This window comes from Armigeres subalbatus, chromosome 3, assembly GCF_024139115.2.
Source record: "Armigeres subalbatus isolate Guangzhou_Male chromosome 3, GZ_Asu_2, whole genome shotgun sequence".
NCBI classification, from domain to species: Eukaryota; Metazoa; Arthropoda; class Insecta; order Diptera; family Culicidae; genus Armigeres; species Armigeres subalbatus.
The window spans coordinates 417593033-417611290 of NC_085141.1; the positions used below are offsets into that span (position 1 = coordinate 417593033).

The 18258-nt window shown below is 38.1% G+C and overlaps 3 protein-coding genes across 8 annotated transcripts in view; 2 read left to right on the forward strand and 1 right to left on the reverse strand.

Moving 5' to 3' along the window:
• Nucleotides 1-793: 793 nt before the first annotated feature.
• LOC134227290 (BAG family molecular chaperone regulator 2-like) lies at nucleotides 794-4544 on the forward strand. 5 transcript variants are annotated; one of them, XM_062708662.1, is made up of 5 exons: nucleotides 794-920; nucleotides 1472-1559; nucleotides 2655-2840; nucleotides 2951-3093; nucleotides 3806-4544. In XM_062708662.1, exons 3-5 carry the CDS (start codon nucleotides 2680-2682, stop codon nucleotides 4165-4167), a joined length of 666 nt encoding a protein of 221 aa, XP_062564646.1. In that variant the 5' UTR covers nucleotides 794-920; nucleotides 1472-1559; nucleotides 2655-2679; the 3' UTR covers nucleotides 4168-4544. The 5 variants fall into 5 exon arrangements, with proteins under 5 accessions (XP_062564646.1, XP_062564645.1, XP_062564644.1 ...); XM_062708661.1 differs by having other exon boundaries at nucleotides 795-920; nucleotides 1472-1576; nucleotides 2570-2840; XM_062708660.1 differs by having other exon boundaries at nucleotides 795-920; nucleotides 2548-2840.
• Nucleotides 4545-4669: 125 nt separating this feature from the next.
• LOC134227289 (general transcription factor IIH subunit 4) lies at nucleotides 4670-6687 on the reverse strand. The gene is made up of 5 exons (XM_062708657.1): nucleotides 6632-6687; nucleotides 6385-6566; nucleotides 6215-6319; nucleotides 5247-6159; nucleotides 4670-5041 (listed from the first exon to the last, which is right to left on the reverse strand). Exons 2-5 carry the CDS (start codon nucleotides 6543-6545, stop codon nucleotides 4757-4759), a joined length of 1464 nt encoding a protein of 487 aa, XP_062564641.1. The 5' UTR covers nucleotides 6546-6566; nucleotides 6632-6687; the 3' UTR covers nucleotides 4670-4756.
• Nucleotides 6688-8180: 1493 nt separating this feature from the next.
• The window catches only part of LOC134227291 (centrosomal protein of 135 kDa-like), a 135450-nt gene continuing 125372 nt past the window's right edge, over nucleotides 8181-18258 (forward strand). For both annotated transcript variants that reach the window (XM_062708664.1, XM_062708665.1), the window contains exons 1-3: nucleotides 8181-8532; nucleotides 8593-8851; nucleotides 8915-9108. In XM_062708664.1, the coding sequence (XP_062564648.1) occupies nucleotides 8332-8532; nucleotides 8593-8851; nucleotides 8915-9108 (654 nt within the window). In that variant the 5' untranslated portion in view covers nucleotides 8181-8331. The remainder of the gene's footprint in view (nucleotides 8533-8592; nucleotides 8852-8914; nucleotides 9109-18258) is intronic.

Below are 18258 nucleotides of genomic sequence, written 5' to 3' on the forward strand. Positions count from 1 at the left end.
CTTAGAGTAAAATCAGCAGTGATTCAAATCGTTCGGGGCTGTCAGTTTGAATATGAATCTGAAACATTGAATTTCCCAGCAGCTGTTCTAGATTCAGTTTTTATACCAGTCAACTGTCAAAAAAATAAAACTGGTATAACGCTCCGTTCTATTTTCTGCAGATTTGAACCACGATTGAATCACGAGATTCAAATATTTTTCAATTGTTTTGGTGTATGGATGCGTCATTTTATCTACGGATCAATCCACTTTGCAATTCCGGCGCCTTTCTTGGCAGTAACATAATGATTTCAACTAATTGAAAATTTGGAAAACATGAATAGAACACTGCTGGGGAAACAAGCGAGTTTGTTCTATTTTGCTCGAGATGCAAACTAGAATAGTGGTCGAAAATTTAGAATCAAACTGAATCACTCCTGATTTCACTGATTTTACGTCAAAAGTTGCGGGCAAAATATTGTTTTTTATTATTTAATGCGCGATAAATGGAACGTTTTAATTATTTATTATGCATTAATAGGATCATCACTGAATCACCGATTATATGGGAACCATATCGAGGAAAACACCTACTTTGATATTTTTTAAATATTATTCGAACGTGATAGGCCGAGACTTGATATTTGAAAGCGCGTGCTGTTTGCTCATCTATGATAGCCTTGGAAAATGATCACAATAGCTGCCATTTGATTGCAATGATAACCTTATGTAAATATAATAAACCTGATAAACATTATCTATCATATTCAATGCAAAATATTTAGTTTAAGAACGTCTCTGGTTCAGTGCACTCTCATTCACACTCATGCGTGAAAGACAGATGTGAAAGAAGTAAAACAACAAACGCCGAGTGTGTAGTGTGCGAAGCGGAATTATACACAGTTGTGCCACTGTCCGACGAAGCTTGAAGCTATCCGAAGGTAGGTCTGGAAAATTCTTTAGAAGTTTTCTTTGCTAGAAGTGGGCGCACGTTAGGTTCCCAGCTTCATTTGTGCATACTTTTCCTTAGTTCAAAACGCTAATCTCATTATTGCGCTTTTCAAGAGCATCACTGTCCAGTCTGTATTCAGAATGTTGCTTGTAGAAAATCCTAATTCCACTCAATAGTCGTCAAAATACGCTTTCAAATTCAGCTTTCAATCGATCTTGTGAAGGCCAACTAATTTCGGTAGTGTTGCATGCATGTTGAAGCGAGAAAGCAAACGCAACTCTTCTTAAAAGATGCGACGTGCCCACTTACATCCGGAGGGACTTTCGTGAATAGTTTGTGAATTTGTGTCTGCCCCTCGAGTGCACTTTGCCATGGCTGATAATTCTTTCGCCGCCAGGGCCAAAAGGTCACGCTTCGATGAGCAATTCGATCTAGAGTTCAATGGATTCAATCCGTCCAGTAGCGCGAAAAATACCCAAAGGTACCTAACCGAGAGAACGCTGCAAGTGAATGTGTTTTTGTTCTTATCTTTATTTTCAGATAATATCCAACAACACAAAAATAACTACTACAAATTTATGCGTATCCAAAGCAACAGCATATAAACAGTTGTTTATCTGTGATCAATGTTCGTAAATAGCAAATGTTTGTGTTCGAGTAGACTGGTTCATGTTGAAAATGCGTCGTATGTGCTTACGATGATATAAATTTTGATACGTTTATTATTTACCTTTCAAAGGACGTAAATTACGACTTTTTCAATCATTAACATAAAATTTATGTTGTCGAAGCCACCGAAGGACCTATCATCAAAGCATACTCTATTTTATTTGATCGGGCCAACCATTATATTTGTGCTCTTTTCGCACCTCACATCTAGTGAGGTGTCTTTTTCGCGAAGCAAAATCTAGGGTAAAGTGACCAATAGTGGACCCCCAACCAATAGTGGACCCTCCAGCTATTTTTGCATTATTACTGCACAATGTCAATATTTTGCTATGAAATTCTACCGGGAGAACCTACCTTACAGTCCTATGATTTGATTACATGCGTTGGAAATGCTATGGAAAGTTAAATTAGATGATTTTTCACAATTTTATAAAAAATAAACACGAGAGTGTCCATTATAGGAATATTTTGGGGGGTCCATAATAGGGAAGAAGAACGTCCCGAAACGAAACATGAAAATCAAATGAAGTGTCGACTATAGGGAAGCAATTTCCTATTATGGACCCCCAGGGGGTCTACTATAGGGCGAATTCAGTTAGACTTTAAAATGTTAGTTTCAACGAATAACGTCTCGTATTTGGGTGTTTTATGTATGTATCGTGAAGAGGGGATGCAGAGCTTGTTGTTAGATATCAAGCAGAGTTAATATTTTTAAAATTTCTAAGCCGTATGACAGGAAAAGCAAAATTTCGCTACTAGGGGGTCCACTATTGGGCATTTTACCCTATTCTTGATTGAGCGCAATAACTCAATAAACATCAAAACAAATTTCACATAAAACTTTAGAAAAAATCTGTTTGTATTTGAAACTATGTTTTTCAAATCCATACTGCCTTTTTACTGTTACATCAAAATTATGAGTCATTAAATGGATGGCCCACGTAAAGTTTTCTTTTGTTTTTGTACCAGTCTAAAGTGATTTTAAGTTTGCTTGTGAGGAAAAGCTGAGAAACCTACAAAAATATATTTGAACACATTTTACCGTGTTTGCCAGTGTCTAAACCATTGTTAATTGGCCAATGCACTCGGTGCCGGAAACGGAACAAGCGGATCTCGAAACCATGGAAGTCGACGCTGTCAGTGCCGAGTTTGGAGGAGGACCGAGCACACAGAACTGGGCCGTGATTCCAAAGATCGACGACACGAACATAGAGCTTCTGAACAAACCACCGATCGAGAGGTTGATGATTCACCATCAAATTTGCCAAATTTAATAATCCATGAACCAGAACAAGCGGACACACCTTCTAACTACATTTGTAATTTATTTTGTCTTTCGGTGATGATTAGGTTCATCGGGATTCTGGATCAGCTAGACTCGAAGGTGGAGATGTTACGCAAGGAGGCCCTGGTGCTGCAGGAAAAGAAAGATTTTTTGGCCATGTCCATGGACTTGCTGAAAAACAATGAGTATCTAACCGGACTGAATGAGAGTGAGTATAGAAAGCCAAATAAGAACGTGGCCCCGGTGCGTGGGATGTGGTTGACTGGGCGAAATCGTTTATGGAAACGTTTTACCTTTATTTGAGAGTGGGTTTGAATTTTGGTGAGTCAATGTGGTGCTGTTTTTTTTTGTTTATAGATATTTACTTCGTGAGAACGCACTTATTTTTCGGGTTTGGGATTGTCTCTAATTATTAGTCATTTTTATCTATAGTTGAGTTTTCGATTGCCTCGGCTAACGGTATTATAAATTTTGAAAATAAAACACGCACATGAACTGATTTTGAGTTTCGCGCTTTAATCAGCTTAGCATTTTCGCATTTCAACAATGATTTTTCATTGATATGCCGGTTCTGCGTTATCTAGATAGTCAATTCAATTAAAATACTGTTGTTTTTGCATTTGCGTTTTTCACAAAATCACACCAAAAACTTTTTCACATCAATTAGGTGGTGATGTCTGTATGTACGTAAAAAAGAATTCATTTGTTTGGCTTTCGAACTCTAACCGATCAGCTCGCAACAAGTTGCATTCGACAGGAAATCATTGAAAATGTGATATGCCAGACTATGTACTCTAAAGTTATGGTCGAAATACTGTTTTTTTTATAATGCACGAGATGCAACGATCTCCGATGAATCGTCTCCGATTTTCGATTTTGATTACCATCGATCCTATTTTTTCTCATACTTTTTTTTCCAGATGAGTACGAAGAAATCAATTGCTATGTTCAACGAATAAGTGGTCGTTTGGCCACCGTCGAGCTGAGCGTTTGTACGGTGCGCGATCGAGCCCAGGAAGACTCCTTGCATCTGGTGAACAGTTTGATTGACGAAATTATTTCCGGCTCGGATGCGGTGGTTTCGCGATTGCGTTGCCAGCAGTTTCTCAACGCTTGCAGCACAACGGACACGACCACGTACACCGATCTTGATCCGTCCATGTGCCTGGATAAGAAATTTGAGAGTGCCCTCCTTGGATGTACGCTGGATGACCAGAAGACCATCAAGAAGCGCCTGCAAGCACTGTTGGATTATCTAATCAAGCAAACGGTTGTTCACTGAATTTGGTCACAACTCCAGGCGTGTCATTTGGGCAGGATTGAACCCCAACTTGTGCCAGTAATGCAGCAGACAGTGACAGTTAGAGTAAAATATCTTTATTTTAAGGCTTTGAGCAGAATAATTCGTCAGTACAGTCGAGCAAATATTTTAGTAGATTGCATTTTCTGTTTTAACTTCATTATTCTAACAAGAAGTAGCAATAGAGAATATGTGGCCTGTGTGATTGATAATCGATTTTAATACAAAATTCACAATTATATTATTTTCTCAACCAGATAGTGCACTTAGGATGTAGGAGCAATTCAATAAGTCTGATTGTTTGTAATGAAGAATCTTGAATAAATTTCGCATCGCTGTCATTAGCATGAATTTGTGAATCAGACTCTCACCCAGTACGATGGCTGTAGAATATCGAATTCCAGTAATTTCATGACCGTTTTCTCGAAAATAATGTGTCATGAGTCAATTGATAGATGTCATCAAAATAAAGCACATGTTAGCGTTGTTCTCTCCAGAAAAGTTTAATAGAACAGAAATCTATTAGTTTTGATTTTATAATCTAATGCTATCCCATTTCTACTCTGAAAAACTAACTTCCGCCTTTGGAGTAACGTTTCCAGAATCGCTTAACGTCATCGTGGCCATTTTTAGTGACCACCATTGTGCGAGTCCGCTCATTCTGCCAAGTCATCACTCCAATCGATTGGGCATAGTCTCTCAGTGTGTTAAAATCGCCCTGCGAAAGGAACTGGTTGTAAACTACTCCTTCGGTGTACGTGAATCGATTCCGCTCGTTTTCCCATAGTTTGATCTGATCAACAACGGTTGGTGGTAGAGCGGATTTAGAATTGATGGCTTGCTCCATGTTCAACATCTATGAATAATGAAAAATAAAATGTATGACACGTGACACGCTTAAAACCGTTGTAAATGATGACAAAATCCTTATTACACACGTCAAATCCGAGACTTCAAACAAAATTAAGGTAAAACCCTTATCAATGATGACACAAAACACGACGTAATAAAAACCAAATCAATCGTAAAAATTTGAACCCGAAGCTGGTATAAAATCTCACCGTGGGATGCGCATGCTGCTCCAAATAGCTGATAATTTGATCGGCCGTGATCCCTCCTCGGAAGGCTTGCCGTACGGAATCTCTACTAAGAACGCCAACCACCAAGTTTGGAAAGCGATACAACAGCTCCGTGAACAATCCTAACAGGGCCACCTGCAAATTTGAATCGGTATATGCGTACACCCGATAATTGGTTTCCACAACTATGTATCCTTTGTCCTGTACAGAACTGCCATCCTCCTGCATTGAAGGCACTGCATTCTTTGAAGTGATGTTATGCGCTAACCTAGTCGGATAGAACCGACCTTCTTTTCGCTTACGTTGGTACACCAAACCAAACTCTCGAAGATGCTGCAGGAAGGTTAAAAGGCCCTGGCTCAACCCTTCGGAGCTGTAATCACGTCCCAGCGTGGAAAAGCTCAATTGGAACAACATTGAAAGGCACTCGGCCAAATCCAACCCACGTGCCTCGCATGTGTCCAAATACTGCAGCATGAAGTGCCACACCTGGGCCTGCGTATCGAGTAACAGAAACTGAAAACCTTGCCGCGTAATAACCGGACTTCCATCTGTTTCATCTCGCTTCATAAGATTCGCGTGCAGCAAAATTCGCACCGCATCGGGTGATATCCCTTCGCCTTCCATCCCTTTAGAGCTTCCTGCTCCCACCATATAATGCAGCACGCAACGCCAACGGGACATGGAATACGCGTCCAGGAACTCTATGTCTCTAGATTTCTGATCCGGATCCATTGCGTTCGACATCGACCATGGACGGCCGCCGCCCAGTAGCGCTACCTTCAGGTTCTTCTTAAATGTGGGACACAGCTCCCATGCTTCGAGCCCTCCAGTCAAGCCCGCTCTACGCCACACTCCCAGCTCTGTTAGTACGCTCGAAACGAGAATATTTTCCCTAGAAAAGTACACGCTGTGAGACTCTCATTTGAATTGAACTCCAAAATACTTACTTGGCGTACACCTGAGATCCCCACGAAGACACTACAGCTTGAGGGATGGCTTGTTCGATAAATAATATGCGTATTACGAATTGACGAGCAATTTCTGGAAGCTCTCTGTAATTGTTGGATTCGTTACAATCCAGATCTAGTTGACTCCCAGATTACAAGGATAAACCTACCGATATACGGCCAAACAGATGGCCGGATAGTTGTACAACTTCTCCAGGGCATCCGGGGGTCTGGACTTCAGATACTCTTCCAAATTCTTACATTCCAAGTTAGCCGGTTTGGTTATTAACGACGATGTGCCACTCTTCGAGTTTTTAGCCTCGTTTGACATGATGTGGATGTTCAGTATTCACTAAAAATTACACACGTAGCTAAATAATTAGCAATCTTAAATTGTTTCAATAATTGTAAATTACCCCGCACAGGATTACGAATGACACCAAAGCCAAATAAGACCGATCCAGTCACTGCGACTGCGAGCAAAACAAAATAAAAATGACATGACATCATGCGACGGTAACTACACGAAAGAAAAAAGTAATGTTCAACTCATGTGTTTCAAAAACAACTGAAATTTATGAATAATTTGATTTTTTTTTCAATATTTACAGTTTAGGATTATTTATAAAAAGCTGATGATTGAATTTTAAATATTTTGACGACAGCTTCTACAACTTTTAGGTTAAATTACTTGCGTTATCGTATATACGTCTACTGCAATTTTTGTCTGACTGACCCTTATATGGACTCGGAAACTAATGAACCGATCGGTATGAAAATTTGAATGCAGAGGTTTTCGGGGCCGGGGAAGGTTCTTAAGATGGTTCGAGACCCCTCCCCCACAGCCTCCCCCATTCGAAAAAAAAGGGGCTACCATATATACAAATGAAACACCAATTTCTTCATAACTCGAGAATTAATCAAGCAAATGGAACCAAATCTGGCATGTGGAGGTTTTGGAATGGAAGATATGTTTCTGTGGTGATTCGAAACCCCTCCCACTTCTGGATAATGGGTTCATACAAATGAATTAACAATTTCTGTATAACTTCCAAACTAATCAGAGAATAAATTAATTTTAAGCGAACCAAAGTTCGTCGGGTCTGCTAGTAATAATAATGAAAATATCCAAATATAATAAATAATAAAAAGTTTTCATCAGTGTTCTTTTTTTTTTCGACTTTTTTCATCAAAAAATTGCAGGTACGCTATTGCTCGTATTATTATTTTTTTAAATTCAATGAATAGCAACTGATTAATTTGAACGAATCGAAAATAATCTTGTTCTGGAAACGTTTATGGATCATTTGTTTACTTATTCTGAACAATCGACTTAAATTTCTGCACTGAACGAATATTATTTATTCAGATTTAGGCTTTTAGAAATGGGAGTAGAAAAACATGTGGTAAATATAAAATTCACCTTAAACGAATCGAAAGTAATCTTGTTCTGGAAATAAATAAACCACATGAATCGAAAGAATATTTTTCAGGTATCTGGCAACCCCAATCCTACCCACTACGTTTGACAATAGCCAACATCTTTGAGTTTCCCATTGTTCTATTGAAATTGGGTTTCCCACTGACAATTCTATTTTGTAAACAAACCACTATTCCGAAGTGATTTTTTCCAAATAGACGTAATTATTTTTCATCATATTTCAAGAAATTGGGGGAAAGTATGAATGCGAGGTGTGTTTCAACAAGAATATTGATGTCTTTGATAAGTTTTCATATTTCAATCGGCACTAAGCGCTCTACTTCGCCAAAATATCATGATATTTAAAATATATTTTCAATGGCAGGTTTCAACGATTATAATTACGCCTTCGTATTAAATTAATCGATGATTTTGATGCTGGCATCAGAAACATGGCCGCTTCGCAGACCCCTGATATTTTTCTAAGTGTTGTTAGGTGTCGAATTGGACAGCAACAATTAAAACGGTCAAAACGGTTATTTTTTTACTGTTAACTGTCCCGCGATTTGTTTACATCTCTACGTTGAAATTTGTACACAAACCTCGAAAACCGTTGCTATTTTGATGCATGGTGGTTTTAGAATTGATTTTTAAAACACTTTTTAAATTGTTCAATAAAAGTTGAAGCCAATCTCACATGAAAAGCGCGAAAGCTACTGTTCTAGGAATGGATATCGACACACTCCATTTAGATTTGCGCAAAAGGTTGGACGTGCTAGGCTTCAACCATCCGCTTCCGCTTGGGGCCATTGGAATCGTTTCTGCCATCCTGGACGATCTGATCAAAACCTCAGAAAAGCTGAAGTCTTCCAAACAACAAATTTGCCATCTGGAACAAGTAGGTCGAAGCAATCTTAGGTTTTCAGTTGTCTTATTAATTCGAACTGATACTTTATAGGAGAAAGCTGCTTGGGATCTGGGAGTCGAACCGTACAAGTGCGACAACTCCCGATTGCTGGCCGAGTGCAACGAGCTTCATTTGGAACTAGTAAAGCAGCGCGATAAGTTTATTCTGGCCAACACCGAACTCAAGTGTCGGGTGCGGAACTTGCAAACGGACAAAAAGCAACTAGAGGACAGATGTTTGCAAGCGGAAGCCAAGATTCGCCAGCTTCAGTGTGGGGACAGTAAATCCAGAAAGGATGGTGCAAACATGCGTAAGGATATTTAACTATTATGGTGATTGAACTTGTTTACTAATAGAATCATTTCTGTGGCAGAACGAAAACCATTTGTGTCTACGGTGAGGCCAGGGCAGTATCAACCGCCAACCTGTTGTGGCGGCGAGAAGCGTGAAGGAAAATGTAGTGGCGCGTGCAGCCAAGCTCGCAAAACGGAAATATTGCACGAAATAGAGCATTTGCAGATTGAGACCAAAAATCAGGAGGAAGTAATCGAGGCATATAAAAAACAGGTAGGTGTCGAGGAAAAGGTTTCCTGCAAACATGGAAAAATATTGTTTGGCTAAAATTTTTGAAATGTAAGAAAATTGGTGGGATGGTTTTAAGGATGTCAATCTGATTCATATGTTCAATGGATATCAATCTGATTCAATGTTGTGTTCAATTTTATTTGCAATCATTATTATGAGATGTTAATTGCAAACTTTTTAAACTGCGATTATGTATTTATTTTAGTCTGGTCTAGTCTAGTCTACACATACACAGCCAGTTCGTGAAAGAATCCTGGAAAGTGATAGATTCGACGACATCTATCACTTTTGTTGTCATTATTTATGTTTGAAGTACATCATAAACTAGTCGATTCGGCAAACGTTGTCCTGCATAGTAGGCGAAAATATGCGTTCTGAACTGCCCAAGCAAAAATCCTACACAAATCTTAATTTCAGTTTTTCACGATTTACTCAACTTAAATCGTGATTTTTGTAAGAAGAAATATCATATAAACCCGTCGGAAACATTAAAGAACATATCTGCTGAAGGAATGAAGAATATCCATCCAGCCGTTTTAGAGTTATGCGGATACGAACACAGACCATTTCATTTTTATTATATAGAGAAGAAGAAGTAGAAGATGCAGTTCAAACATAAAAGCGGCCAGGCCTACTGTGCAGTGTTGTTAAAAATTATTTTGGATATCAATACTCAACTTGACTTCACATTTAAGCCATTGAACGGGGACATTTCGTACCAACCGCTCCGTATTGCAATATAAAGTAATGATTGATTAATCGTTGGGAGTGACATAGCTAAGCGTGGGGCGTACTCGAGGATGGAAAGATGCGGCCTCGAACCGTGTATTGTGGCGTCAAATTGTTGATTCAGTGTTATCTGTTTAGATGTAGACTAAATAAAAGAAATGAAATGACATAGCTAAGAGGGTTAATACATACACTCGGCATCTTGGGATGGGACACAGTTTTTAGTCTAGTGCCCTGGCTTATACAATGTTTGATAAAAGTATTCGTATGGATTTATACAGATAATCGTGAAAACATGACGAATGCTTAAGTCTATCAGAGTACATATAAGCCTAGGTACAAGCGCCAATACTCGCCCTCTGAAACGAGAGAAAAAAGAAAGAAAGAAACTAAAGGGATTAGAAACACAAAATAATTCATAAGATGATGGAAATATACCATATTTACATACAGCAGCTCCATATTTTCATTCCTGGAATTGTTATCTCTATTATCTCCGTCAAAACACAACTTATTGGAAACTTTTTACTAAATTCATAAAATATAATGAATCCTTTGATCCAAAATAGGAATACTTGCGGAATATACTAGAAATCCATGCCAAAACACAACACAAAACATTGTAAACATGTTATTACTTTCATGAAATATTATTACACTTTTGGTAATAATACTTGCATTGACTTGTACCTTTTCGCATTTAAGGTAAATCGAAAACCACTAACCCGTAACGCTGGGTAGACACCTTTACATGGTGTGTTACGGGGTAAGATCTACCACGGTTACATTGCCAGGCTACAGACAAATCCTGACCCAACGAATACCTTCCTTATTATTCAACTCCGTGGTATTTATGAGGGTGTCGCTAAGTAGGTGGCCTCTCGTTAAGTAAGTACCACATCAACACTTCCTTCCTCTCCCTCCCTAGCAGCACAATTCAGAACGATTTGGTTGCAGGAACAGGTATATGACCGAATTCTGTCGTATATGAGTAACAGAAACTTTTTTACAACATGTGTGCTGCTCGGGCTAGTTACGATGAAGATGGGCGTGGCCAGGAGTAGTAATCCTCATGCTTTTGTTATTTTTGTTAAGACTGGAATCAAGGACCACTCCCCTTCTTGATTTCTGATAGCATTCTAGATAAGGATCTCAAAAGTAAAACATAAGTATCACTAGTGTCCAATCTATACGAATTACACCGTAACAATGCTAATGCTAATGCTTAAGGTGATTATACAATCAAGCCATGTGGTGAATTTCAAATTCACCACACGGTTTTCTATTCCTATTATCAAAAGTTCAAATCTAGCGTAATAATTTTCGTACAACGCTGAAATTAAAGTCGATTGCATGGGCGTTGTGGTTCTCTCAATTCGTGCTCTTGAAACATCACTTGAAAAAGCACGTGGTTTCCAAGATGGCCGATTTGTGGCTTTGTTGTATAACCACCTTAAGGTAAATCGAAAACCACTGGCATTTTTTTTTATAATTCGCCGGAAATTTATTTGTATAATAATAGCTAAAAATGGTGGAGGCAACCAGTTTATGTTTATATATTATGTATTTATTTTGAAGACAAAACTGATATGATGTATACAAATGAAAAAAATATACTTTTGACACAAACCCCTTTTTTTGCCAGTTTGTGCCAGAGTAAACCTAAAACAAACATCTACGTTCCCCATGTGTCACGATGGTCTAATGGTCATGATGGTAATACATATTCCGATTTTATCACCCCCTTGATGAATTTTGGAATGATAAAATAGGGAATGTGAGAAAATAGGATTTTTTTTTTTCAATTTCTAAATTAATTTCACAAATTTAATATGATTCAGTTTATGCCTTGGAAAGGTAAAATGCGTGTACGGTACTCGTTATTTCTTGTCCAGAAGGCTTGAAAAATCCTTGACAGTTACTCAGAAATTGTTTATAATAATCCACAGGCGGTGAAGGTTATTTCATGAAAATCATTGTTTTTTGTAGTATTATTTACAAAAATAAAATGAACGAGTAAAATTTTCATTGTTTTTAGTGGTGATAAAATTGGTTCGAAAACGTGACTAAATCGGGACGTGATAAAATCGGGGGTAGACATAATTGGAGAGTGACCAAATCGGGTCGACACTGTATTATAAAAATTATAGATAAATATTCGTATTCATAGATGGTCATTTCCGTTACATATTGTTATAATCTGGTAAAACATATCTGGTTTCTCCCGTCCTTTCCAACAACACCACCTTAAGGTTTGTTATCTAAAGCTATGTCCATTTAGAATCCGGAATCATTTATTGTATTGTAGCGGCACGGAAAGTGACCGCTGCAAGATTTTTTTACAGCGGTTTGTTTACCTAGGCGCCCACTTGCTGTGGTATAAATTTCACGATGTTTCGTGCAGCGAGTCAAAAATTATTCCAGATGGAAGCCGAAAGGAGAGAAAAAAATCTGCACACCCACGTTGATAATTCTGCTCATCGACGATGGAACCTACGTCAAAATGGATTTCGGGCAGCTTCCTAGCCAAAAATTCTACATGGCGACGGCACGAGGAGTAGTTCCTGCGAAGTTTAAGTTTGCTTTTTGGGCAAACTTGCAAAAAAAAACAGATGATTTTGGCAAGGGATATGCAGCTGTGGAGCAAAGACCTAAGTATTTGTGACGAATAAGACGATGGACTTTTTTTTTATAAACACGTTTATTTCATGGTTTAAGAACAGTGGCACATTACATAACTAATGGATATTTTGTTTTATCAATCGTTATTACTTAAAACAGCTTAAAACATACCGCCAACGGGGGTATCATTGGGGCAAAATGTGGTATGCTCCAAGTAAATGTTACAAAGCTCTAGTAGTTAACATTGGAATTAAGTTTTAATTAGTTTGGTACAAGCTTGAATAATAAATTTAACACTGTCTGGGGAAAAAATAATGAATTATGGAAATTTTTTAAAGTTTTATGTTGTTCAAAACTGGCCCATTCTTACCCCGCAAAGGGGGTGACATTGGGCCAAATGAAATAGTTCAGCGGCGACGATGAAACGATTCAATCGTTCATTCAAAATAATTGCCTACATTACGGCTCTTACCAACTATGTAAGGCAAATCCACTGAAGGCTTGGCCCAATCTCACCCCTTTTTTGCGTGCATTGCTAGTTTCTACGAAAAACCAGAACCGTTATATAAATATTAATAAAATTCGATAAAACAACAACAGATTATCGTAGCATGATAACCAGGTATCCATCGATCTAAAAACTAGTAATGTAATAGATTTGTGGGGCATTACTGACACTATTTTAATACGGGACTATTCGATCAATAGTTTTACATTCAAATTCCAAGCATTATGGTTCGAGCACAATTAATTCTTGGAATTTGTTTTGTGATTTCCTAGACGTGAATTTTAATATAATTTCGCACCGTTTGAAGTTTTCATCAAAATTCGTAACAGTTTCTGAGATATTAAGAGTTGAAACATTTTTCGTTTTTGGCCCAATCTTACCCCCTAGGCCCAATGTCACCCCGAACGACGGTACTCTAACTCTATAATATTGATAGAACTTGTATTGTCTAAAATATAAATTACATAATTCACGAATAATTTTAGAATTTTGGTTCTCACATTCTTATCGACACCCTTGAACTCCGGAAATAGCATATCTAAGTAACCTACATTTATGTTCAAACAGCGACTTATTTTTGAACGTAAGTAGTTCCACAGATTAGCAACTTTAGGGCATTCAGAGAATTTATGTTTCTGAGTCTCCATTACTAGGCTACATGTATTACAATTGGGATTAATAGCTGTTTGGACAATTTTATGCATTAATTGGGCATGAGGAAGTTTTTGGTTCACAAACAAATACATTGTACTTTTTTCTTTAAGAGATACATTTCTACTATTTATGTTTTTGAAAATCCTAGCCCAAGTCACCGTCGGATTCTCTAGAATAATTTTCGGTGTTCCTAATGCTTTTGTTAGATGCCTTTCAATTGTACTGCTACAACTATGATCTGTGCCATTGCCACCCTAGGTTGTCTTCCCCAAATAAAGTTTCCAATATGCTTTGTAAGTTTTGCTACATCTTGATTTCTAATTGAAAGAACTGAGGCCACAAACCAAAGTTTGGATGTTAAGAATACATTCAAAAGTTTTACTTTTTGGTGTAATGTAGTACTTCTTGGCTTGAACAGCCACATTAGTTGTGTCATTTTCCGAATGGTTTGTTTCCAATTAAAATCGATCATGGCACCGTGATCATTGAAAAACGTTATTCCCAGAATTTTAATATGGTCATTGACTGATGGCCAGTTGATAACTGGCTGTCGCTGAGATAAATCTCCAATACAGGTCGGACTCGATTATCCGGAGACTCGATTATCCGGGGACTCGATTATCCGGGGTTCGATTATCCGGAATTTTAGACTCGATTATCCGGAGTATTTTTTTCTTCGAATGTTTTTTATTCTAAATTCTTATTTTCAATAATATGATATGCAATATGATTATTTTAACAATGAGACGTATCTAGGTTGTAGGAGGGGGTTGAAAAAGGGGTTGTTTTGAATATTAAAATCTAACTATAGGCTTGTATATCAACTTCATGAATTCAAATGATTATATTATTGTTATATTCCTACTAAATAGGATTATTTGAGGAAGTATAAACGTACCTTGCATGGGAGGTTCTGAAATAGGGGTGTTCTACATATTTAATTTTATTTTCATGAGTCAATTATTTTCTTTAGAATATGTCCACAAACTTCTCGCTTCAAGAACTTTTCCGTGGAAGTCCGTTTCCTCTTTTTTTAGGCAATTACTTAATCGATTGCCAATTAAGCTATTGCATTTGAGACAAAACAGTCGCTCATTTGACAGATGAAAACGCAACCTCGCCACCATAAAACGATTTGTTTGGGTCCATAACATGGGTTGCAGAATTCGCTCTCAATTTAAAATTAACAACGATGGACATAAAGCATGAGGCTTTTTTTACCATAACAAGACATGAAAACAAATTGCTCGTCACCTGATACAAATGCGAAAAAAGGGGCAGAGAACTATTTCCCCCACCGACGTTGTGATAAAACGCTTCGTTCTAGTACAATTGTCACTGAGGTACATGTGTAAATGTGCTCCATCAGCACTAATGTCCTTACAATTGGAGTTTTTCTAAGGGAATTTATCTTGCAGAATATCACCCTTTGAGGAATAATCCATTAATTTCGTAACGCAAAAATCGCAAATTTCCACAGGAAAATCTTGCAAGCTCCTGTAAATGGTTATTTATGTGCGGAACGTTGCCTATTTTTTTTATTCTGAAGACCCCTTTTTGTCTCCCTCGGATACGAAGTGTACCGAAAGGCTATATGTTCGCTCCAAAACAAACATATTTAAGATGGCTCGGAGATCCATAGTATTATATACCGATGGTCGGCGAATTTGGGGCGCTGTATGTGGGTTTGAGTGCACACAACATAGCCAATTTTTGGTAATTATCCTCATCCAATTTGCTTGCGACTGGTTGCATTTAATGGAAAATCCTTTCAAGGTCCCCCTAACACACGTGACGGAAAAATCGCGACGCGATTCTAACGCTTGGAGAATGCGATTCTGTCGCCGTTGGAGTGAAAGAGTAACTGGAACATTGCCTAGAGCACCCAACGATAAAATCGCGGCGACTAGTTTTCGCCGTTGCGGCGATGAAATCACTCAGGACTGGGAGAGCCTTTACAATGTTTCCTATTGAAAAATGGATAGATGGGTCAATTGACTCAAAACTTTCATAGATTTCTGTTGAAAATTGACTAGAACAAACTTTAGGTTCAGAAATAATGGCCAAAACACTATTTTTTGTACAAAAAATGCGCAAATAGTCTAGTTATTATTTTGGCACCTATTCTCAACCAACAAGTTCGATTCGAATGGGAATCCTGTCTCATTATTTCATATTAAAATTGACTGGATTGGACTATGGATTCCAAAGTTATGAAAAAAATACTATTTTCTATTATATACCAGAAAGTCACCGATGTCGTTAGGCGGATTAATACGGATTTTTTCAAAATAATTTCTGACTACTCCACTGCAAATACAATAAAACATAAGTTTTTCGTCATTTAATTGCAGATTTGATTTTTTTTCTAGTGATTCGATTATCCGGAGGATTCGATTATCCGGAGTGAAAAAAAAATCGATACTCCGGATAATCGAGTCCGACCTGTATTTATTGCACTCGATTTCGTTAAGCTCGTCGAAAGTTCGTTTGATCTCTCCCAACTTCGTATCTTCTAACACAACCACTGTAACATCGTCAGCGTAGGCCACCACCAGCTCAGGCGGATCGTTGCATATTGTGTGCAATTTCTCAATTAATGGGTGCAAGTATATTACAAATAAGAACATGCTCAAAGGGTCGCCCTGTCTCACTGAACGACCAATTGAAACTCAGGAGACAAATGGCCGTTCAGTAGAATACGAGAGTGTGAGTTCTGCATAATTTTTCGTAGAATTTGTATTAGATCGCTGTTGAAACCAATGTCACTCATTACTCGAAATAAATAACGATGCTCAACCCTGTCAAAAGCATGATCAAGGTCCAGTGAGACAACTCTTGCCACCTTCTTCTTGCTTCGTATTTCTGCAATGCGGTCCTTTATTGCCTGTAGTGCTTCAAAAATTGATCTCTTCGAATTAGAGCATTTCTACGACGGTGTTAGTAAACTATATTTATCTATAACTCCAGCTATTCTCAATTTCAAAATCCTATTGAACAGTTTGTAGTCGTAGTTTAGCATTGTGAGTGCACTACAACTCCTTCCACAAATTTACGAGGTATGTTTCCTCGTAAGGCTTCATTAAGTATTAAATTCAATTGATGATGAATCACGTTGAACGCCGCTATGAAAAATTCCTTGGGTATCCCGTCTATCCCCGGTGACTTTTTCGATGCACTCGATTTGATTGCTGAGAAGATTTCATCCGTTGTCACTTCATTCATCAGTTCCAGGTTTTCTTGCGCTTCTCTGGGAATCCTGGTTGACGTGGTTGCTTCCTGGGGTTCTCTTGTATCACTTGTAGTATACAGATCACGAAAGTACTGGAGAACATGGCCTTCTATTTCAGCAGAACCGACAATATGTTGCTGTTGAACTTCGATGGATTTTATAAACGTGATAGACTTTTTCCTCATTCGATCACCTAATTGATAGGACGATATGCTTTCTTCTCCGATGCACTGATCATTTATGCGTATGAACTTTTTTGAGAATTCCCGTTGTAATCGCAACATTTTTCCCTTTAGTAAATTAACTTCACTTATTTTATTAGGATTTTGATAAAGTTCATTGTAAGCAGTTTTGAGGCGCGCGTACAAAAACTCATTTCTGGTATGGAACTCTCGAAAAGAATCGTTAGTCTTTTTGCCAAAGAACCCTTTGATTCTTGGCTTCGCGTAAATTATCCACCATTCGATCCAGCTGTTAAAATTCCGTCTCTGTCGACACCAGTAATTCCACTTGGTTCCGAATTCTTCAATGTTATCTTCGGTAAGAACATGACTTCGCATGGCCCAATAACCATTCCCAGCATCTCTACCCAAGTCTGGCAAACAAAGACTTATTTTGAAAACTTTATGATCGGAAAAGCAGTTCACATGAAATGAAGCACTTATCAGTTTGTCAATTAAATTCGCCGATACATATATCCTGTCCAGTCGAGACTTGCTGTTCGATCTTATAAAACTATATTCTACTTCACGATTCAAGCAGTCCCATGAACCCCGCATTTTTAAATTTTGAATTAGTGTTCGCAATGCTGCACTTTTGTTGTTAACCCCTGTTGTATCCTTATTGGAGATAACACAATTAAAGTCACCTCCAACCACAACATACTCAGCTCCACTTTGTAAATAGTAAGGAATGTACTGATTGAACATCTCTCTACTTCGATAGTTTTGCACACCACTGGGTGCGTACACATTGCAAATAGTAACAGAATTGTTTATTTTCACACAAATGATTCTGCTGTCGAGACTTCGTTACACATTTGTTACAGGGATATGCACTTTAAGTGCTATAGCGGTTCCTCTTCGCGATTCATTGACATTGGTGTACACTTGGAATCCAGGAATGTACAAGCGGCTACTCTCCACTTCCTGAAGCATAATAATATCCAGATCCAGAAGACGTATCATTGAACGTAACGAGTTGAGCTTATTTTCGTTAGATATGGCATTTATATTAATACTAGCCATATTGTAACGTTTTAATGTGTTGGCAGTGTTCATCTTAGTGCTTGGTTCTTGCTTTTTTCGCTCGGTTTCTGCTTCTTGTCATAATGAAACGATTGTCAACCACCTCGCTCTCAGACAGATCCATCGCACCATCTAGTTTA